This window comes from Hylobates moloch, unplaced genomic scaffold (genome assembly GCF_009828535.3).
Source record: "Hylobates moloch isolate HMO894 unplaced genomic scaffold, HMol_V3 SCAFFOLD_11, whole genome shotgun sequence".
NCBI lineage: Eukaryota > Metazoa > Chordata > Mammalia > Primates > Hylobatidae > Hylobates > Hylobates moloch.
In genome coordinates, this window is record NW_026652286.1 from 87,187,853 (window position 1) to 87,212,156 (window position 24,304).

The following is a 24,304-nucleotide window of genomic DNA, read 5'->3' on the forward strand; positions in this document are numbered from 1 at the left end:
CCTCTTGGTCCCAAATAAATGAGGAAAATATCCAGTTTGTGGAATAGAGGGGCAGGTAAGTAAAAAAAGAAAAAGAAATGCAAAGAAGGAAAGAGATGCATGAAAAAAATGTCATACATAGATAATCAGATCTTTTCCAACCAACTAAAGAGTTCTTTTTTAACTGCGCGGTTACAGCTAACCAAAACTCAGGAAATAACTCCTGGAAGCAAACAAACTTAGCAGTGAAAAACAAGCGCGTCCAGTAACACCCGAAAAACACGTGGCGGGGGTGGGGCATCCGGTCGCAACCGCAGGTGAGACTCTAAGTCCCATCATTCCCTTCGGCAGCCAAGCCAGGCTGTTGAGGGCGAGCCGGCGCACCGCAAGCTGGGACGTGTGGTTTCAGCTCGTGCGCCTCCCCGCGGGTTTGCGACGTTTAGCGACTATTGCGCCTGCGCCAGCGCCGGCTGCGCGACTGGGGCCGTGGCTGCTGGTCCCGGGTGATGCTAGGCGGCTCCCTGGGCTCCAGGCTGTTGCGGGGTGTAGGTGGGAGTCGCGGACGGTTCGGGGCGCGAGGTGTCCGCGAAGGTGGCGCAGCCATGGCGGCAGGGGAGAGCATGGCTCAGCGGATGGTCTGGGTTGACCTGGAGGTGAGTGAGGTCGTCGGGGGGCTTGGGGAGGCGAGTGAGATTTCGCGCGTGGAACCGAGGAGCCGAGTCCGTCCTGGGAGAGCGGTGGGGGTCTGGGTCCCAGGTGTGGCAGGTGAGCGCGGCCGGTCAGGGGCGGTGCAGGGCAAGTCCGGAGGCAGGAGTCCTGCGGGTGTTGGGCGCCGTGCTGCGCTGTAGGGCTTCTTTCCACAAGGGAGGAGTCCTCCGTGTGGCTTCCTCTCCTCCCTACCCCTCCGCCCAGATGTGGACTTTTCCTAACGCTCTGGCGTCTCTGGGCTTGGGTCACTGGAGTGAGGGCGGGGGCAGCGGCTCTGTTCCCAGCCTCCCCCAACTAAATCCTTAAAGGACCCTAGGTCGTTAGAGGCAGACGGGACTCCGGAGATGACTCAGCCTTACCCTTCATTCCATAAGTGAGAACATTGAGGCCCACAGAAAGGATTCAACTCATTTAAGGTCGTGCTGTTAGTGAGAGTCTGAGTTGGGACCTGAACCCAGTTCCTATCCCTTCAGGCTTTCCATGCCCGAAACAAGGGCTCCTCCCTCCGTTGAGCCTCAGTTTATATGAAGTGAGGATAATAACAGTAGTTTTTCCATTAGATTGTGAAGATCAGGTGGTGTAATTAATGTGAAAACTTTGTAAACTCTGCAGAGACGTGGTGGTGGTAGTTACCCAACTCTTCCAAAATTGAGTGATGTCAGCACTCAGTTTTACTTACTTTGCATCTGTCCCGGAGTAGAATCTCAGTGCTTGACAAATAGCAGGCCCTTGGTAAATGTTTGTTGAATAAACGAGGACTCGTGTTTAGTACCTTCAGTAGTTGCCCGAGGAGCATTCTTCTCTTCTGTTTCGGCTACGGATTACAAGCTGACTATGTTTGAGGGAATTCTTGTTAAATAAACTTGGATAAAGGAGGCCAGAATGATGGCTTTGTGTGTGTTATATATTTATTTTTAATTGCAGATGACAGGATTGGACATTGAGAAGGACCAGATTATTGAGATGGCCTGTCTGATAACTGACTCTGATCTCAACATTTTGGCTGAAGTACGTGATGCCAAGTAATACAGTCATACTTTTTAAAGGGCACTGGAAATACAACCATCATTTTTGCAGCTTCTTTATTCAAAAAATAAGAAAGTTGAGGTCTATATGGGTTAAGGTAATGTGCTACGTCATGGTGGTACTAGAACCAAACTAATCCGTCTCACAGCCTAGTGAAAAATTAATTAAAAATTAAACATTATTTTTTAATTAACCATGCCAGGAATTTACAGAAACATAAATTCTGTCATTTACTGAGAGCTTACTGTATGCCAAATACAGTTTCTGTGTGCTTTATATGTCTTTGTTCTTAGTTCTCACAGCAACTATAAGTTAGTTATTGTTAGAATGCTCATTTGATAGATGAGGACGCTTGAGCATAGAGATGTTGGGTAATTTGTCTGAGGCCCCAGTGGCTATTTATTGGGGGAGCCAATAGTTCAACTCAGGCTGTCTCAGTAAGGTGCTTCTAACAAGTAGAACAGCCAGCTGTCCTCCCATCAGATTTGGTGACTCGTGCCAATGTTTGCGTCTTTATATCATAACCTTGACTTTAACTTGACTCCATATTTACAGTTCTGCGTTTTCAGCTAGGACGTGTGATTCTTCTAGATCAGTATTAAGATTTTAGAATTTCTGTTAATGCACACCCGTAAAGTGTTCTCTTGTTGACAGATTGGGCATGATTAAGGTTTTTGCGTGCTACTTCCAACTGAAACATTTAGCAAAACAAATAAAACACACCTGCTGCATTTCAACCACTCATGAAACATTTAATAAGGATGTGACACCATCTGGTAGGTGGTGAAATCCCTGACCCTGAATAATTCTGTTTTATACTGTCAGCAGTATTCACAGCCAGAAACTCCAGAATAGGAATAAAGTAGGGATATTAGTGGAAAAGAGAGTCTTGTTAAAATAAGTTCCTAGAGGGTAGCGTTGATACGTTACTGGCACTGGATAAATTTCGTAAATCTGCAGTTAACACTTTTGTTTGTTTTGCTGTGTAGGTAAAAGAGGTGAGGACGTATTTCTAGATGAATGACTGCGTTTGTGGAGTACCAGGGTTATCCTCCCCACATATCAGCTGTAGGAAAATCATGAGACTTTGTATTTCTCATCATAACAACTTTTTTTGACTTTGTATAAATAAAGCCCTGAGTTTTAGATTTGGTTGTTTTTTTCTGTTACTTGGGGTTTACTGGAGATGAATAGTGAAGAGAAGTGTCTTTAATTTACCAGCCAAACTTACCCTTGGCTGAAGAAGAGTGTTTCCTTTAGACTGTTGATATAATGTGAAATACTGACAGTTTAATGGACCGGTAGGTTGATATGTACCCTGGAGGAAATTTGGGTATGTATTCACACAGCTGCAGATGAATGCAGCATTTGTAAATGGACTAAGTCAGATGAGGATAAAGATGTTAAAAAAAAAAAAAAAAAAGCTTAGGGGCTATCAGTTCTGCAGTATGTTTTATTTTATAAGAGTCTGAGAAAAATGTTTTATGCTGGTAGAAGAGCAGGCATCCTACTCTGAAAATTTTTCTGTAGGTGTGGTCCCTTGGCTTGCTAAATTGGGATCTAGAATAGGTATCTAGCATTAGATCTGTAGTTGTTTGATTTTTCCATCATTGTTAGTATTTTTTTTTAATAGTATGAGTATTTTTTTTCATTTTCATAGGTTTGGGTTTTCTTTTTCCTTCGTGACTATCATAAAACATCTGTTATCCGAGCAGAATTTTTTGTTTCTTCGCAGAGATTGCCAACACCAGTTTTCTTGTTTGGCTAAACCTCCTTTTTAGTAGTAGGATGTCAGGCGTATTTTAATTGAATTCTAGCCATTTCTTTCAGTGATTGTGAACTGTTCTTACCACCTTAGTAGTAATAATACCTTGGATTTATAGAATACTTTTCTACCAGAGAGTTCAAAGAGCTCATATCTATAATTTCTTTTATCCTGTTAACATTTCTATGAGGGAAGGGGTACAGTTTATTACTATCACTGTCTTACAGAGGGAGAAGCTAAGGTGACTTGCTTTAATGCCATAGCTACTGTTAACTGCCAGGACTTATCTGAGAGACTCACACTTGGATGTTCTATGAAGTGGAGCTGAGAATTTGAGGGCTACTTTGTGTTTTGGATATCCACAATTACCTCTTTAAATTTTTTTTTAAATATAAAAATACTGTTAAACAGTGTAACTATCCAAAGTATGTGTGTAGTAAACTACTGGATTTTTGTCCTGTTCTATTGCTCCTTCTTACTGCAAATTTATGTATTGTCTTGATATTTTGTATGCTTATAGAAATGCGTTTTTTTTTTAAAACAAGTGTAAATGAAATCATACCTATACATATATGGTTTTGCAATTGTTTTTTTCACCTGCAATATAGATACCTTTTTTTTTTTTAAAGAGATAGGGTCTCACCCTGTCACCCAGGCTGGAGTGCAGTGGCATGTAGCTCACTGTAACCTCGAACTCCTGGGTTCAAGTAATCTTCCTGCCTCAGCCTCCTGAGAAGCTAGGACTGTAGGGGTTGTGCCACCAGGCCCACCTAATTTTTTTTTTTTTTTTTTTTTAATTTTGTAGAAATGAGGTCTTGCTACGTTGCCTGGACTGGTCTTGAACTACTGGCCTCAAGTGATCCTCCCACCTCAGCCTCCCAGAGTGCTGGGATTACCATGCTTGGCCTAGACACTTTTCAAAATGAACTCATAATCAAGGGTTGACAGACTTTTCTGGAAAGGGCAAGTTATTAAATTGTTTAGGCTTTGAGTGCAGTCACATTTTCTCGTCATATGTTCTTTTTTTTTTAAACAATCTTTTACAAATGTAAAAATCATTCTTAGCTTTCTAGCTATTAAAAAATAGCTGAAGTGTGGGGCCATAGTTTGCTGACCCTTGATAGATATCTGTGTCATCTATTTGTAGGATTTGAGTTTTCAGTGGTGTGTGTGTGTTGGTGTGTTCTATTTTGCCTTAATGAACAGTGCTGGAATGAAGGAGGAACACTTTTAAAGTATCCTTATCTCTTACTTTCTTTGATATGTATATTTAGTCCTTAAAACAGCTTAAACTTTCCCTCTGAAAGTAAGGTTATTCCTGTTGGTTCTTGGTGACTGATGGCGTTTCCCATCCACAGGGTCCTAACCTGATTATAAAACAACCAGATGAGTTGCTGGACAGCATGTCAGATTGGTGTAAGGAGCATCACGGGAAGGTAACATTACCAAATAACAGGATTGCTGCTTTGGGGATCAGTAACAAGCTTTTTGCTCCCACACCTGAATCCGGTACCATTGTTGGATGGTATTTTAAAAAGGCTTAGAGAAGATTGCACGGCAAGCCTGGGGAACTGCTTGCTTGTTTACTTTTCATCTTTGGGACCTCTCGAGATCATCTTCTCCTGAATGTCCTCTTTTTTTTCTCTCCTACATTCAGTCTGTCGCGAACGCATTGTGGATTGTCAAGTATTACTCAAGTCAGTCTTTTGGATAAGGTTAGACATCAACGTTCAGAGAAGGGGGATTGCTGCTCTCCTGTTAATAGTTGTTTCTTCCCAGAGGTTAATATCCTTGGACTTTGAACACCATCTTTTTTGACTGTGGACATGCCGTTAACAGTCAGGATCATAACTAAGTTGGCTTGGATTCTTTAAGAAAAAAAAAATGGTGCAAAGATGGCAGTTGCAATTTGAACTTGAGTTCTAAAAAGGGTCTATTTGTGGTTATATTTGCCCATTTTAAAAGTGAAGTTTCATTTCTGGATGCCTTTGAAAACTGACTTCACATGTGTTTTTGGTGGGGGGCTGGGGATTCTCTCTTGCAGTCTGGCCTTACCAAGGCAGTGAAGGAGAGTACAATTACATTGCAGCAGGCAGAGTATGAATTTCTGTCCTTTGTACGACAGCAGACTCCTCCAGGGCTCTGTCCACTTGCAGGTAAAATCCAATCCTATGTATATCTTATAGTCTTCCATATGTAGTGGTTCAAGAGACTGCAGTTCCAGAAAGACCAGCTGAGCCCATCCATGTCTTCCACTTAACCCTGCTTTGGGTTACACATCTTAACTTTTCTGTTCAAGTTTCTTTGTGTAGTTTATAGCATGAGTATTGGGAAAATGCCCTGAAACCTGACGTGAGATCTGGGAAACACAAACTTACTCAATAAAAATTTCTCCCATGTTTTTATGATGGAAAAATTTCACATGCACAGAGGAGTGGATTTAGTAATTGTTAACCTTGTGTCATGTTTGTTTTACCTATTTTTTGTTGGACATTTTAAAGGAAATTGCAGGCATCAGGACACTTCATTCCTAAATACTTCATCAAAACTCCTAAGAATGAAGACATTTTCTTATGTAATACGATGTCATTGCATTGAAGATAATTAAACATTATTCAGTATCATATGATATCTAGTCCACATTAGATGTTCCCCAAAATATTTGTTTTTGAACCAGGATTCAGTCAAGGCTCGTGCATTTCATTTAGTTATATTTCTTTAGTCTCTTATTGTAAAACTTTCCACCTATTATTTTTCCCCTGTGACATTGACTTACCCTCTAAAGAGACCAGGCCTGTTCTACCAGCATTTTTAAAGGGGTGACATTGCCAGAGGGAAGTTCATGTTTCTCTGAAGGTATATGTGCCTTTGTATATGTAAGTCGATGTGGTAGCTAATACTGTTCTTAAACATTTATAAAAATAAGTTTGGCATTTAGTACTAGAGCATATATTGTGTAAATGTTTCTGCCAGCCAGTGTGGCTGATATCTATTTTAAAGGTCTCATTTAAAATTTAGTGTTTTTAGTATAAGTTACTTTTTGGAAACATAAATATGCATATGATTTGTTTAAAAATTTGAATTGTAAATAAAGGTTTATCTACCTATGTGATTCAGTTAAATTTTTAGTGTTAGTGGTATGAATTTTGTGACATTGGGAGAAAGTTTGCATATCTGGTATGACCTTAAAAAGTAACAAATAGATTTGTGCATTACATCAAGCATGTGGAATGATAGATTTGTCCTTCTGTTCATGACAGGTCATTTACAAATTTATAATGAGCTAAACTGACTAAGTACTTGGAAATCTGTACTTGTAAGCTAATCACATTTACCCAAACCTGATTTAGAAATATAGAGGTGCTTTTAGGAATTGTTTGAATTTTAAAAAATCATCTCCATTTCAAATACATTTTATGAATTTTGATATCCTGTTGTATACTACTAGAAATATAGAGACGCAGTATGCTTCGTGTCTTTCTAGGAAATTCAGTTCATGAAGATAAGAAGTTTCTTGACAAATACATGCCCCAGTTCATGAAACATCTTCATTATAGAATAATTGATGTGAGCACTGTTAAAGAACTGTGCAGGTAAGGGCTATATTTGGGATCCATTAAATTACCTCATTTAGCATGTTTTAATTGAGAATTTGTGGAAAGTAATTGGATAGAGCTGTAGAACTAAGGCTGCCAAGTGGGTTCATATCTTCCTCATCCCATTCTTGCTTGTATAGGACCTTAACTTATCCTGGACTGGTGAGAATTGGGAGAAACAATGTCAGACATGTTCCCAGTAAATTAGCCAATGCCTGGCACAAAATAAGTGCTCAATACATTTTCTGAATTGATTAATATTATATGGAAGTCTTCTGACTGGGAGCATATAGATGAAAAACTCTTAAGTACTTTAGAAAGTAGTACATTGACATATGTGTAAAAAACGCACCCTAAAAATATACTCTATGATGACTTCTATAGTGAAAATGTGCATATGGACTACTGAGGTCACAAGGGAAGCAGCATCTAACTGCTGGAGCAAGAGGAAGAGGAATGGGGAGTCAGAGAAACCTTTACGTAGCAAGGAAATAGCTTTGAAATTGAGATGTGAAGAAGAATGGAAGTCTTCCAGGCATTTTATTGAGGAGGGAGCATTCAGAGAGAGCAGACAGAAGTATAAGAATGTGAGGGAGCAGGAAGCTAAGGCAAAATGTGTTAAATGAATCCCAAACCAATCATTAATGTTGGAGTGCAAAGCATGAGGTTGGAGAAAGTGGGAGGTGGTTCTAGGGCCTCAAGGGCTTGCATGCCATGCCAGTGAAGTTCACTATGATCTTGCAAGGAATGGGGTTTCTTTGAGAAAGTGTAGGTAGAAGAGTGAGTGATACGATCGTTCTGATTCGAAGGTGGCAAGAAAAGTGGTAGAGAGATAGAAAGGAGCCTTTTCTGCCATCTTGGAGAGAAGAATGAACTGGAGAAAGGGCAGGGCATGGAAATGAGGGGCTTGTATGATAAAAACGTGAGAGGGTCAGTTGACACTCAGTGTTCGAATGAGGTGGTGTGAAAAGGAAGAGGTATAATGTGATTCTGATGTTTCTAGTTTGAGCAGCTTTGGTGGATGATGGCAGTGTTCAAATAAAAAGGAGAAGAGGAAGAGTAGATATGGTGGATGGGGCAGGGGAGGTGCTGAGGATGGTGGGTGTGTTTTGATATATGTTGAATTAGAAGTGTCTGGTAGATTTTTAGATGGAGATATCTAGTGGGCAGTTGCATATCCATGACAGAAACTCTAGGGAGGGCTGGGCTGGATTTCCAGATTTAGCAGTCTTATACACTGATAAGCTTGCTCATAGAAAGTATATAGAAGAAAGAGAGGAGAGGGTGGAGGATAGAGGCCCCGGCAAAGAAGCAACTTGAGAATCATGACTCAAATGCCATTTTCAATGTTAATGGATTACTTGAAGGAGGTAATTGTTCAGTGTATTTGAGACAGCTTCCTTTGAGAGTTCCATTTCTGCTGTGTGTAGACGCTGGTATCCAGAAGAATATGAATTTGCACCAAAGAAGGCTGCTTCTCATAGGTAAGTTTGAGTTCTACCAAGCGTTTATCCAGTCTGACACACACTAACTCCCAAATTCCTGACTGCTTGAAATAATGTCCCTTAACTCTTTTTTCTCAGGGAAAAGATAAAGTTCAACTAGCATAAACATAACATTGTTTTACTGTTAGGAATTATGGTCAGGATTCCAGCGTTCCATTCTGAGAGGGTTATGTAGCCTTTATTGCTGTTTTAAAACTCTTAGATAGCTTGGTTTATAGGTATAATGAAACAATCTGTAATCTTTCTAGTAATGAACCATGTTAACTTTCTTCCCACAGAGGATATGGACTTGCAGCCTTTTGAAATTAGAACACTTTTTGTGTGCAATTGTGTAATATAGTTGCCTACTTTGACACTTGTTATAGTTTTTCTGATTGTTTCTCTTATGTCTGTAGCCTTAGGTACAAGTAGACAAGGAATTTAAAGATCTTGTATATTTATGTGTCCCGTACTGGTTCTTTTCTTTTTGATTTTGTAGTCTTTCAGGAGAAACATGAAACCTGATGGGAAGTTTAGCAGCTGGATTCTAAGAGTAGCATTTATTAAACCATTTACTGAACCCCTACAATGTACCTTGCACAGTTGTAGGCAAATAGAGAAAGACCAATCCCTAAAGAGTCTGGCATTCTTACGTTATTTTATTGAGTGTATGTAGACTGTAGCACAGACATACAGGCCTAGACTACCTTATCTGAAACAGCTGGGGTATGTTTTGGATTTCAGAATTTTTCAGATTTTAGAAAGGTGATACTACATCTGTATTGTTTATTATCTTGTAGCATCCCTAACAAGGTTTGAGAAGCAGCCCATAATAAAACACATAGGTATTCTGCAGTGAAACGTGTATATTCACACCAAATGGCATAACTAATGATGACTGTCAATAGCCTCACATTAAGATTGCTCAGGTTTTGCTACATAATAGGTTATGTAAGTACTGTGGGTTTTCAGGTATGTTTTGGATTTCAGTTTTGTGGATAAGCGATTGTGTGCCTTTATTTAGCCAGAGGCTATAATTTTGGCAGCTTCAGCTCTGACATATATCCAAGTCCTGGGAAGAAAGCAGATGGTTGCCTTAGCCACACAAATAATTGTCATAAAACTCTTGCACTAAAATTTGTGCAGGGAATTCTCTAGAAGTGGCCCTTGGCCCATGATTCAGAGCTTATTGATTTACTTGCACACTGTTCTAATAATCTTGGTTACCTGATTTCTCAGACTGCAACAGATGAGAAACAACATGTTCGAAGAAAAGAAAGGCTCTTAGGTGGAGGCAGGCTGCCACTGATTATAGCACAAATCACCATGAGAGAGGAGGTAGATCCTCTGGTATGGTTAGGTACTGTTTGATAATTGATGTTTATTATGATGACTGAGTCATGACTACGTTCAAGTATGTCAGTCTATTTTGTTCAGGGACATCATCAAGTATTGGGCAGTGTTTCTCAAACTGTGTTCCATGAGCTGTTTATAAGTATTCTACAAATGTGGTCAATTAAGTTTTAGAAATACTAAAATTTATTAATTTTAGAAAATGAATATGTTAGAAATATAGGACAGCTTCCTTTTGGGAATTCATAATACACATTAGTATATTAAATGCTTTGCAACTTTTTACTTCAGTAAAAAGTTTAATCTAGTTTTTCCTAAACTTCTTTGACCGTGGAATTATTTTTTCTCCCTGTGGAACATGTCACCATCTTATGGAACAATTCGGGAAACTGTAATCTTTTATATTTTACACATTTTTTTGTCAAAAGTTTTTAAAAAAACAAAACATTTAAAGAAAATTGCTTTTCTGAAATGTTCTACTTTTGATGATGCTAGACAGTGACATTCACAGTAGCACCCATTGTTCTTAAGTCATTTTTTAAAAGTTGTACTTTTAAAATGACTTTCATCTCCTGGTTTTGGACAGTTCATTCATTGTGGTATGTTTGCTTATAGGGCACTTGATGACATTAGTGAAAGCATCAAAGAGCTTCAGTTTTACCGAAATAACATCTTCAAGAAGAAAATAGATGAAAAGAAGAGGAAAATTATAGAAAATGGGGAAAATGAGAAGACCGTGAGTTGATGCCAGTTGTCATGCTGCCACTACATAGCTATCTGGAGGCAACTTCTGGTGGTTTTTTTTTTTTTCTCACGCTGATGGCTTGGCAGAGCACCTTCGGTTAACTTGCATCTCCAGATTGATTACTCAAGCAGACAGCACACGAAATACTATTTTTCTCCTAATATGCTGTTTCCATTATGACACAGCAGCTCCTTTGTAAGTACCAGGTCATGTCCATCCCTTGGTACATATATGCATTTGCTTTTAAACCATTTCTTTTGTTTAAATAAATAAATAAGTAAATAAAGCTAGTTCTATTGAAATGCAAACCTTTTTGTACCATCTATTCTTTAGTAGTTTAATCATTGGGAAAAGATGGCTTTTTCTTTTTTAAGTGGTATGGCTAATGTTTAAACTCTTGTAATGCAATTAGGAATGCGTTAATAAGTTCATGTCAAACAGGAAGTGAATATGTTTTGCTTTAGAATAACCGCGGATAAATTTAAAGAAGCAGATGTTGGCTCGTTGTTAGAGTTATTGAATTAACAGCACTGGACTAGGCTACTCTGCTACATTCAGGAAATTCAATTCAGACGGATTCTGTAACTAAGGTTTATTGCAAGTAATAATTAGGGCTTATTTGTATGCACAGCAGTGACTGCGTGGTTTACAGAATGTAAATAGCTTGTTGCCCTAGTTCTAATGGTCAGTAAGTAGCTGAGAAAGGATTTCAATTCGAACATACTAATTCCTAAGTTTACATATTCTAGACCACAGTACTAAGGTGATTTCCTAGCCAGAGTGTGCAATAGAATCATCTGTAGAACACATCTCATTGCTTTGTGCAGCTCATTCTGACAAATTCCCCTTGAAGACAAATCAGAATTGGGAAAGGCCCACAGGTTACTTTCCTTTCCTTGAGAACCACTAGGTGAGAAGACTTCTGTGGTGATGTCAAATTACATTTCTATTCTGTTACAGATATGAATATGGTAGCGTGATCCTGATGTGTGATAGTTACAGATAGATCACTAGCTAGTAGATCAGAATAACCCCATAGTATTTTCATCTGAGTAACATTTTAACATGTACTAAGTTGTGTTACCTATACTATAGCTGTATCAGTGGAGAGAGGGATTGTAGTGTAACTTTTTCCAAATGACTGAATTAAGACTGAAATTCATGAGTCTACTAAGAATGAATTTATGAAAACATAAGTCTGCTGATCTTTTTGACCACTTCTTTCTGGAATGGCATGGGTTTTAGCTCATGCACCAACTTCAGTGGCTTGGAAGGCAGGATTGGGTGGTACGGTTAACCCTTGGACAACACAGGTTTGAACTGCAGAGGTCTACTTACATGCAGATTTTCTTCTGCTTCTGCCACTTCCAGGACAGCAAGACCAACGCCTCCGCTTTCTCCTTCTCAGTCCACTAATGTAAAGATCATGAGGATGAAAACCTTTATGATGACCCACTTCCACTTAATGAATAGTAAATTTATTTTCTCTTCCTTAAGATTTTCTTAACATTTTCTTTTCTGAGAGCTTACTTTTATTGTAAGAGTATAACATATATATTGTTCCTGATGTTTGTATAAAAAACATATTATCTATTACATACAACATACAAAATCTATGTTAATTGACTGTTTATATTATCAGTAAGGCTTCTGGTCAGTAGTAGGCTATTAGTAGTTAAGTTTTGCGGGAGTCAAAAATTATACACAGATTTTTGCCTGCACAAAGATTTGGCACCCCTAACCCCCACGTTGTTCAGGGGTCAACTGTAGTTAAGAACAGGGCTCTTGAATCAAACTCTTAATTCAAGTTCAGGCTCCTGACATACTGAGTGACTTTGGCAAGTTGCTTTTCTAAGTCTCAGTTTCCGTATCTGTAAAATGAGGTTAATAACGTTACTTAATGAATTGTTGTTAGAATTAATTTAAATGCTATTCATACAGTTCTGAGCTCAGCACAGTGAGCATCTTGTAATGATAGCTAATGAATATTGATAATAGAGGGTACTATGATTAGTTATGAGGCTGGAGGCACTATCTTAAATCAGCGTTCACTTAATGCCTATGACTGCCTACATTGTGCTGAGGACTGTAGTAGACTTCACTAATAGTGTGACCTTGACTTGGTTTAGTGTTTCCAACTAAATTTGGCAAAAGGGTCTTTGCCCTTACTTGGCTTTCAGGAATGTTAAATTCTAATGTGATGATAGATAAGAAGACACTGGGCTTAAGAAAGGTTCGTAGGAACCAGATACTGCTATTAATGCCTCAAGGTTTCTTCCACACAGCTAGCTGGTTTATTCACCAGTTTAACTGTTCAAGCCAGTTTAAAAATTTTTAACTCCTGGTGTTACTGCTTTAATGCTGTCTTCTGTATCTTAATTGTGTAGCTAATTCTATTGTCCTTTAATGGAGCTTGTGTTGAATTTTAATAAAATAACTGGCAGCCTGTGAGTTAAGCAAAACCAGTCTAGTACAGGTATATATGAAGACATGCTGGTTCAGTGATTAGTTCATTATTTTTAAGTTAAGTTTAAATTTGTAGTGCTGGTATTTAGGATTTCACAGGGGATTCCTGAAGCTATGAAGTAATTTCTGTGAAATGAACTGCAGTGCAAATTGGTTTAAATAGAACTACAGCTTGAAAAATGATCAGTATATTTGCTTAGTAGAGCTTGCCATTCTAGTGCTCTTGGGAGGCCTCTCATTTGGTGGTTCTTTCTGTGCAGTAATTGTCCTGCAAGCTATGTTCTTAGGATCGTCCAGGTATATTTCCCCCCTATTAAACTCAAGGTGAATTAATCAGTACACATGCATTTTGACTTACAGTGGGGTTACACCCAGCAAACCCATTGTAAGTTGAAACTATTAAGTAAAAAATGCATTTAATAAATTCAGCCTATCAAACATGTTAGCCTAGCCTACCTTAAATGTGCTCAGATCACTTACATTAGCCTATAGTTGGGCAAAATCATCTTAACAGAAAGCCTATTTTATAATAAAGTGTTGAATATATCATGTAACTTAATACTGTAAAGAAGGTGAAAAGCAGAACCGTTGTATGGGTAGTCGAAGTACAATTGAAATAGTATGAGCAGACTGGTGCTCTCGCCAAGACACTGAACAGCAGTGCTGCCTCCTGCACCCAGAGTGTTTGCTATTACCTGACCTAGAACATCTGGAGCCCACAGATCCTGAAGAGCAGCTTTTTGAGGAATGCAGGGCTGTCCTGGATACTTAACCTCCCTGGTTCCAGAGAGGTTTTGTGGATCTGGGGACAGACTCCAGTAACTACCTATCTGTTAAAGAGTCATGCAATGGAACAACTTTGTCCAAGCTCTTGGAAAGACAAAGAAAACTTTGTACAATGCCGTGTTGAAGCACTCAAGTGAGAAGAAAGGAAGCTTCTCACGCTAGAAGAAATCCTATTCTACCAGCCTGATATATTTTGCCTCCAAGAGGTAGAAAAGTATTTTGAAACCTTCCAACCACTCCTCAGGAGGCTGGGCTATCAAGGCACATTTTTTTTCCCCCAAGCCCTGGTCATCTTGTCTAGGTACAGAACACAGCAGTGGATCAGACAGCTGTGCCTAATTTTTCCTCCAAAACCAAATCAAGCTAGTGAACAGTGCCAATATTAGGCTGATGGCCATGACATTGAAAACTGATCAGGTGGCCATTGCACCGTTCCTAGAGTGCAAGGAGTCAGACCAACAGTTCTGCATCGGTGTCACCCATGTAAAAGCACACACTGGCTGGGAGTGATTTTGATCAGCTCAAGGCTGTGACCTTCTTCAGAACCTGCAAAATGTCACTCAAGGGCCAAGATTCCCCTTGTTGTTTGAGGGGATTTCAATGCAGAACCAACACAAGAGGCCTAGAAACACTTTGCCTCCTCCAGCCTCAACCTGAACAGTGCCTACAAGCCCCTGAGTGCTGGTGGGCAGTCAGAACCCCCATATACTACCAGGAAGATCTGGACCCCAGGGGAGGGCAGGCACACCCTGGATTACATCTGGTATTCTAAACATGCTCTAAATGTAAGGTCAGCTCTTGATCTGCTCACCAAAGAACAGATTGGATCCAACTGGCTACCATCCTTCAGACCACTGGTCTCTGGTGTGTGACTTCAGATTTAATGAGGAATCTGATGGACTTATATAAACACTTGTTTTTGTCTTTTTAATCACAAGAGTCTTAACCAGGGATGTTTCAGGAAACTGAAATAGGATAAGAAGTTGCCTAATGAAGGATAGAAACATGGGAAGTTTTTGTCATTTCACTTTTTATATTTCTAGCATGCCCTTGGGAAAGGATCCCATTAGTTCACAAATCTATAGCAAAAAGGTTTTTGCTTTTGCACTCCAGTTTTGGCTTGTATTGTTTTATTTTCCTTAGCATTACATTTTGATTGTTTAAGGGCATTAAATTGGCTTGTTTTAGCTGGGCACAGTGGCTCATGCCTGTAATTCCAGCACTGTGAGAGGCTGAGGTGGGAGGACTGCTTGAGGCCAGGAGTTTTAGACCAACCTGGGCAACATAGCAAGAGCTTGTCTCTATTTCTTAAATACATAAATAATTAAGAAAAAATGGCTAATTTTGAAGCTTTTTCAGTTTGAGGATGCTATAAAAACTCAGAATTGCTTGAATCCTCCATAATTAATAAGTATATAGGAGCAGTTTCTCTAGATAGCATGTCAAGGTATTTGTGAGTTAAAGAAATGTCAACGAGGCCAGGTGTGGTGGCTCACGCCTGTAATCCCAGCACTTTGGGAGGCCAAGGCGGGAGGATCATGAGGTCAAGAGATTGAGACCATCCTGGCCAACATGGTGAAACCCCGTCTGTACTAAAAATACAAAAAATCAGCTGGACGTGGTGGTGCAGGCCTGTAGTCTCAGCTACTCGGGTGACTGAGGCAGGAGAATCGCTTGAACCTGGGAGGTGGAGGTTGCAGTGAGCTAAGATGGAGCCACTGCACTCCAGCATGGCGACAGAGCAAGACTCCATCTCAAAAAAAAAAAAAAAAAAAAAAAAAAAAAAAAAAAAGTCAACAAGATATGCATGGAGATATTTTAAAAAAAATTCACATAAAATTAAGTAAGAAATTATAGCATTATGAACTTTTTAGAACCATGCAAGACACAAATTATAGAGAAATTAGTTTTTGATAATTTTCTTAAAGCTTAAAAATATTTTCATTTGGGCTTTAATAAAATGTGTACAAAGAACTATTTAGCCTGAAGGGGGTTTTGTTTGTTATTCAGGTGTAAGTAAGTATCGGGTCTCCTTCATACATTATAAATAATCTTTGCTGTGCCTTCATGTTCCCCATTATTGTATTTCTCGAAGAGATTACAATTAGTTTTCAATTTAAACACTGTTAGTATCTAAGCTTTTTCACTGGAATAATATTGGTATACACTTGAGGTCACTCAACGTCGTCATTATTGGAATGTGCTTCTCACAATAGGTTATTTACAAGCTGAATGTGGTAGTGGCTAAGAAAGTCAGTAGGACTACTTTTCAGTGATGGGAAACTTTCTGGAAAGCCTGTTTGTTAATGGGCTGTCATTGACATTTCCTAAGATAGCCAGATACTGTGGTTCCAAACATCTACAAAAGAGAATGTAAAAAGTTAGAAAGGTAACGTAGAATTCTCTCCCATTGGTAATAAAAGTGGTAAAGATAACAGTTGAAGCCTCTTTCAAACAAAATTACCTATTGGTATTAAATTGATAAATATTTTAACCCATGAGTCATAAATACTTAAAATTAATAAATGGTCTTTTAAAGCTAAGAAAAGAAACAGAAAAGTCGTAAGTCAAACTGTAAGTTGGGGACCGTATGTCCTTTCCTGATAGTCTAAAGTCAGTGTTCTTTGAGTGCTCTTAGCCATGGTACTGAGTATGTGGGCAAGAAAGATCTCCATTTTTTAGCAGTTTAGCCATAGGAGAGGAGAATGAATCCTGAGACACCTGTGTTTTCTCATTTACAAAACAATATATCTCTGTTAAGAAACCAGCTTACAAATTTAGAGGGAAATTGATAGTTTGCTTTGCGTGAACTGCTGTTCTTGTATGTGTATGCCTTGAAGAACAAATAATAGTCGTAATGTTCAAGTGCAATTTTGTCATATTGATTGCTTTGTCGTAGTGCATCAATGTCCCAAGTTCACTCAAATGCTGTAACATTTTGAAAAATTAAGTAGCAGGGACAATGGAAAATTGGTTGTTGCAAGGATAAGCCTTATGTAGCAGATTGATGAGGGCAAAAACTGTTCTATGTCATATCTGCTTATGAGGACAAAGGCTGTTATGTTCTATATCTGCTGATGAGGACAAAAGTTATTATGCTAGGTATCTATTGATAAATACAATTGTCCCTTGGTATCCATGGGGGATTGGTTCCAGGACCTCCTGCAGATACCCAAATCCATGGATGCTGAATTCCTTGATATAAAATAGTGTTGTATTTACATAAAACCTAAGCACATCCTCCTGGATACTTTAAATCATTTCTAGATTAGTTATTGTATAATAACAAATACAATATAAATGCTATGTAAATAGTTGTGTTAATGTATTGTTTAGGGAATAATGACAAGGAAAAAAGTGTACCTATTCAGTACAGACACAATTTTTTAGAAAAATATTTTTGATCCACAAATGGTTGAAGCCACGGATGTGGAACCCGCAGGTATAGAGGGCCAGCTGTATGCTGAATGTCTATTGTGAAAATTAGTTGAGTTTTAATTATTTGAACAAAGCATTTAATTTTATGTGGCTCATAGTGAAGTATAGATAGCCATGGTAGTAGAATAAATGAAGAATTCTTCTCTGGTTGAGCAGTTTTCTATTGTGTAAAGGACTGCTGTGGCTTCAAAATTTCTTTATCTCTATAAAAACAACCCCCAAAATTAACTGGGCATAGTGCGCTTGTAGTCCCAGCTGTCAAGAGGCTGAGGTGAGAGGATCACTTGAGCCTGGGAGGCTGAGGCAAGAAGATTTCCTGAGCCCAAGAGGTCAAGGCTTCAGTGAGACATGATTGCCCTGCTGCACTCCAGCTTGGGTAATAGAGTGAGACATTGTTACAAAGAAAAAAAAAAATCGTGGGGGGATTGTAAGTTTTCATTCCACTAGAACACAAGCATTTCAGTTGACATGTCAAGTTGAATGCACAGGACCTGAGACAACTTGGTCTTCAGGGTAATTTAATCGGTTTAGCAATTTAATCACCCGGGTTATACCACTGGCTAGGCTACAGCAAACAAGTCTGTGGAGTAGGTGCTCCAAGAGTGTGGAACAAAATGTGTTATTGTACAAATGAAAGCGTACTGTGAGCAGCCTGCAGAATCCTTGGGGATCCAGGATAAGAAACATGATTTTGGTTATATGACAGTGTAACTATACTTAATGCGACTGCACTGTACCCTTAAAAATGACAAAAAGGTAAATTTATGTGATGTGTATTTTATCACATACACACCCATACATGTGCCCACAAAGATGCATAATTTTCCATGATCCATTTTCAGAATGATTCTGTTTTAGGACCAATATGTAATGGGACCAGCTTGGAGGAACTGAACTCTGGGACCCTTGCTTGTGCCCTTAGGAAGAGTAAATTCCTTTTGTTTCTCAACGTGGAGTAACAGGAAGTGGACAATTTAGGGAGGTGCTTTCTTTTATGTCATCATCAAAGTTGTATAAGGAATTGCAGTTTTGGTTTACAGATAAAGGAAATTTAACAAATTAATACGTTTTAGGAGCATGTTGCCTTCTTACCTCCACATTTAGTCATGAAATGGGGAAAGAGATGCTGCTGAATTCTGAGTTAGGTGTACTCCTTGGATAATCTAAATTAATAGGCCTATGTAGGTTGCCTTGGAACCTAGCCCTGTTTTGTTTCTGTGGAAAAACTTCCATTTTGAATTCCACTTAAACAGCTTACAATTCATGCTGAGCAATAGAATTGTTAAATTAGAGACTGCATGCAGTTTTATACTTTCACTCATCTTGGTTATACTATCTTTCCCCAAATCATTTGTTTTTCTTATGCATTTTCTTATCTTTACCCTCCTATGGGCTCTAAGATACCTTGTTAGATCATTCTACCTTATTCTGTCATCAAATTTTTTTGTGAAAATGATAGCCCAATCATTTTGTTTATAAGTAACAGCTAGCAGACAATTTCAGAATTGAAGGATAGCATAGATCTTAAGGACACTATGAAGAAAAATCTTAGCTTCGCTAAAGTGGAATAGGAGCAAAGGTTGCCACCGTTCAGCTATTTTTGTTGAAATATGAGCTTCCAGAAATGTGGGACTGGCATTACATGCCTCAGGGCCAACTCTTCCTAGAAAACCTTGTTCCTTCTTTAGGCCATCAATATTTGTTTAACACAGCTTTGGGTTTTGTGAATAGTACATTTTTTTTAAACATTATTTGGGTACTCTCTAGAAGTTGCCAACTTTTATTTTGCCAAATAAGGATGTTAAAAATACCACCTGCTATCCCCATCATTTCATAAAAGAAAAGACATTTTAAAACACACAAAGGACAGAATTTCATAATAAAGGACAGGCACTTTAAATTGAATACATTTAGTGTTGTGAAAAATTCAGTTATGTCTGTATTTTCTACATAAAAATCCAATAATGTTCTTTAAATTGATTTAAAAACACTCAGACTTCATCTGGGGCATATATCAGTCCCTCTGTTGGAGTCTGGGACTCTGGTGTATTTATGCTTGGGACTTTCGTCTGAAACCCTCTCCTACAGCATCGGAAGAGAGAGAGAAATGACATGCTGTACTACTAAAATTATTCTTGTTTTGCAAGTTATTAAATGAAAGCACTTCAGAAATCTCGAAAAAAGCCTTGTAGAATCTAGTTTAATAAAATTTTACGGTCTGTTAATGATCAGAGCATTAATGAAGATACCTTGTTCATGTGTCTCACACTACTGCTGACTTTATACAGTCTTTCTAGGAATGCTGCAGATTCTTTGGTTATTTGACCTTTGGTTTTCCACTTTTGATGTTCTGAAGTGGTTAATTGTGACCTTTAGCCATGAAGTCTGATGTTCAAACATTGCTTTTCTGAGGATGGATGGGGAGAAGGAACAGGTATGAGTTTTAAAATTATTTTAGAGTTTCAGATATTATCTGAAAATTTTATAAATAATTTTATTTGAATTAAATCCTAAATCTAGTTTAGGTTTGAATAATATAGATATGTGTTTCCTGTGGTTAATACCAGTTTTTTGAGAAAAGCATGACATACGCTTTTATACATTGAGTTACTGAAAGACTCTTGGAAATGGGATGTTGTAGACAATTGATTTTTAAAAAGTTCTAAAGTTATATGGGAGAATGGTCCATGCTTTGGAAATTTCTTCTTTGAAAATATATAGCTTAAACTACTTAAATAGGATAGCACACACCCAAATTTCTGCAGAATTAAATTAGATATTATTTGATAGAAAATTTTTGATTAAGAATTCATTGTTTTACTTAATTCATATTTATTGAGGATTCTAGTTTGTGTTGAGTATTGTAAAAATTAGGGATCTAGCAAGGACTTAGACATATCCCTACCCTCATAGAGTTTATGTTCTAATGAGCAAGCTAGACAATACATAAGTAAATAAAGAATTGTGATATGAAACAGAAAGATGTTGTGGTAAAGACAAATGATGGTGGGTGCTGAGGAGGAGAAAGGCTACTTTAAAATGGATGGTTAGCACAGGTGCCTTGATTAGGTGACAGTGTAGTCCAGGAACATGGGAAGAAGGCTGTAGGAGGCACAGAGAACAATGGCCTTGTGGTAGCGAATAACTTAGTGTATTCTTGGAACTATCAGAAAATCAACTTGGATGAAGCATGGTGAGCTAAGAAAGGGACACGCTAGGCTCTAATAGGGCCCTAGTAAATGTTTGCTTAGTGAATGAGTAAATAGATGAGTGAAAGATTTTTACAGTCTTAATTCTGGCCAGTACTTATTGCAGATAAAGAGTAATGATGAATCAGGTATAGATATCATTGAGGGTGATGGGCCAACTGGTCAACTCAGAGACTCTAGAGCAGCATCTCAGTTGGTGCCTAAATTTTAGGCTTCGTGCTACAGGCCCAGAAGTTTGATTTCAGTATATCAACAGTGGTCTAATCCCTTGAGGAGGAACTTATTCCAACCAAACACACAGGGACTGATGTGTTAATTCAGAATGCTGATCAATTTACATTGAGATCTTATTTTCTAATGACCAAAATACCGTATTAATGTATGTTGTAGGGAGCATTCCTTTTTCCAGTGTGAGGGCACTGGCAAATTGAATTAGTAACCAGAAGCCCGCTCAGTAAATTTAGAAGAGGATCAAGATCTTTGGGAGTATTTTGTGTGGGTCAAGTTGATGCTGGATGAAATATCCTTGCTCCATAGTGAAGAATAATATTACAAGTGCATGTATTTTTTTGTAGGTCATTTTTTTCTGATTATAAAATAACAGGTGTATACCTTAGAAAACAATTCTGTACAGAGAAGATCATTGTTAATATTTGTAGTTCTCTACATCAAGATCATGAAGATAATTTATATAAACTTTTATTTGCTTTTTATTTTACTTTTGCTTTTCACGTTTTGGTTTTAATACATCTGAAGTCCACATTTGGAGATTATGTGAGGTAAGGATCCAACTTAATATTTTCCAGGGAGTATACCAATTTTCCTATCCCCATTTCCAAAATATTTATCCTTTCTCCACTGGCTTGTGATATGACCTGTATCATACACCAGGTTTTCATATGGGTCTCTTTCTCAGCTTTTAAATTCTATTCCATTAGTCTTTGATCATATGCTACTGTTTTTCTTATTGTGATTTTTGTACTATGCCTTAATTTTTTAATAATGCCTTTTAGTTGGATGGTAATTATCTTGGGTTTTCTATGTGGATTATCAGGTCAGCTTCAAATAATGAACACCCTCTCTTCTCTTCCAATTGTTTTAACTTGTTTCTTCTTCTTGTCTTATATTAGCCAGAATGTCATATAGTATATTGAGCAGTAGCTATGGTGGTGGCGTTTTTATCTTATTGGACTTAAAAAGAAGTACATCAAAAGTTTCTCCCTTAATTATGATGTTTGCTATAGGGCATTGATAGATAGCCTTCAAAAAGTTAAGAAAGTTCTTTTCTTTCTAGCCTTCAAGGTTAAAAAGTTTTTAAAAATCTTAATTGCATGTGAACTTTATCAAATGCCTTTCTTATGTCTACTGAGATAATCATGTATTTTCTTCTTTAATACATTCCTGTGGTGAAATATGTTAATAGGTTTTCTGATATTAAATTATCTTTGCATTTCTAGAATAAAACCTAATAAGTATTATTAGTGTTATTTTTCTCAAATACCTGATTGGATTCTGTTAGCTCATATTTTATTGAGTGGATTTCCTTCTATGTTTGTTAGTGAAATTGGCCTATAATTTTCTTTGCTGTCCTCATCAGATAGTTTTAAAGATTGTACCAAACTGAAAAATGAATTGGGCAGTTTCCACAATTTTTCTAATTTTGGCTAAATTTATATAACATAGAAATGCTCTGTTTCAGTTCAGTGGGACTCCCTGTAAGATCATTGGGTAACACTATTTCAATTTTTCATGGTTGTCTATTCAAGTTTCCTATTTTATGTTATGCTAATTTTATTGGTAATATAGTTTTTCATTCTATTTATTGTAGGTTTTCAAAAATATTTGGCTATAGGCGTTTTATAATAAAACTACTTTTAAAGTCTTTATTATAGCTATAATTTGTTCCCTTAAGTATATTTTGTTTGTTTGCATTCTATTTTTATTTTGTTAAACTGTTATTTCCTGAGGTTATCAGCAATAGTCTTTTTCTAGAAGAAGCTTCTGATAGTATTAACCTTTTTTGTTCTATACCATTCCATTATTTTTTTCTTGGGTTCTATCTTTTCTTATTTTCTTTCTTTTTGTTTCTTTGGGTGTACTCTGTCTCTTGCTTATGTCTTCAGTTGTGCTTAGTTATTTTTCAGCTTTTCCTATTTTCTAATACATGTATTGAGAACCAATAATTTCCCTCTAACAAACTTGTCCTAATGAGCTTACACATAGAGCACTGTCTCCACCAAGTTGAAGTTAAACCTTCTTTTCAGGCACATGATAAAGAATTACAACAAATATTAGAAAATTGGAATCATTCAATGTTATGAGAACAATGCAATTAAGCTATGACTCAACAATTAAAGAGTAACTTGAAAAATTTTATATGGTTTCAAATAAAATTCAGGTCATAAATCAATTTAAATAGAAATTAGAAAATATTTTAAATTGAAGGATCATGGGAACGCTACAGATAAAAACTTTTAGGGTGCAGCTAAACAGGACTTTGAGGGAAAATTATAGCTATAAATCCTATATTAGGAAGGAATAAAAGTGAAGAGAATGTTAAAGTCATGAGCAAAAATTAATGAAATAGAAAATGAATATTCAGTAGAGCATGTTCAGTAGAGAATAGCAAGTAAGCTAAAAGGAATAATAAAACTGAAACTTTTGGCAAGATGGCTCAAGGAAAAAGAAGACGTATAGCCAGTATCAGGAATGAAAAACATTCAAGTGCTGCAAACAGGGAAAAGATAAGAAAATAATGTGAACGACCGGGCGCGGTGGCTCACGCTTGTAATCCCAGCACTTTGGGAGGCCGAGGCGGGCGAATCAAGAGGTCAGGAGATCGAGACCACGGTGAAACCCCGTCTCTACTAAAAATACAAAAAAATTAGCCAGGCGTGGTGGCGGGCGCCTGTAGTCCCAGCTACTCGGAGAGGCTGAGGCAGGAGAATGGCGTGAACCTGGGAGCCGAGATTCCGCCACTGCACTCCAGCCTGGGCGACAGAACGAGACTCTGTCTCAAAAAAAAAAAAAAAAATAATGTGAACAACACATAACATCAGGCTACAGAATGACAACCATTTCATACCTATTCCAATGTCAAAAATCAAAGGTTTGACAGTACCAAGAGTTGGAGAGGATGTGAATCAGTCGTATCACACAGTTTGTTGGTGGGAATGTACATTGATGCCGCCATTTTATGTGACAGTTTAGCATGATCTTAATAGTTAACCATTTGTATGCTCATCTGCCAAACACGTCCACCTCTAGGTTCAGGAGAAACTTGAAAATATATGCTAGGAGAAATGTACAAAAAGTTTATAGCAGCATTATTTGATAAAGCAGAAACCTGGAAATGATTCAGATGCCCATGGACAGGGGAATGGATAAAGCACATTCTCAAGTGAATATTATATGGCTACAAAATGATTGAACAATATCTATATTCAAAAATTCTACTACATAAAATTGAATGAAATAATTAAGTTCCAAAAGGTCAAATATGCTTAATATTCATGAAATAATTAAGTTCCAAAAGGTCAAATATGCTTAATATTCAAAGAGAAACTTAAACTAAGCCACATACTCTTCAGGAATATATATCTGTGTGCATATCTATTATTTATAGAGAGACATAGATATGAGTGATTGCAAGATTCAGGAAATATTTTGAGTGTGGGAGGTGGGGGATGGGATGGAGGGAAGATCACATAGCTGTATAAAAATGTCAGTTTTCTAGTTCCTATATTGGG

The 24,304-nt window shown here is 37.7% G+C and overlaps 1 protein-coding gene and 1 pseudogene across 2 annotated transcripts in view; both read left to right on the plus strand.

The window, feature by feature from the left end:
- The first annotated feature begins 419 nt into the window (after positions 1-419).
- The window catches only part of REXO2 (RNA exonuclease 2), a 29,571-nt gene continuing 5,686 nt past the window's right edge, over positions 420-24,304 (plus strand). Inside the window, exons 1-7 of one of the 2 annotated variants that reach the window (XR_004250310.2) lie at positions 420-632; positions 1,612-1,695; positions 4,837-4,914; positions 5,523-5,634; positions 6,963-7,071; positions 8,505-8,558; positions 10,527-10,851. Coding sequence is in view for 1 of the 2 variants with exons in the window: in XM_032167464.2 (XP_032023355.1) it covers positions 486-632; positions 1,612-1,695; positions 4,837-4,914; positions 5,523-5,634; positions 6,963-7,071; positions 8,505-8,558; positions 10,527-10,656 (714 nt within the window). In the remaining variant the exon portion in view is untranslated. Of the gene's footprint in view, positions 633-1,611; positions 1,696-4,836; positions 4,915-5,522; positions 5,635-6,962; positions 7,072-8,504; positions 8,559-10,526; positions 10,965-24,304 lie in introns of those variants that run through there. The other variant, XM_032167464.2, reaches the window with a different exon arrangement.
- On the plus strand, positions 12,839-15,003 carry LOC116476207 (nocturnin-like; annotated as a pseudogene).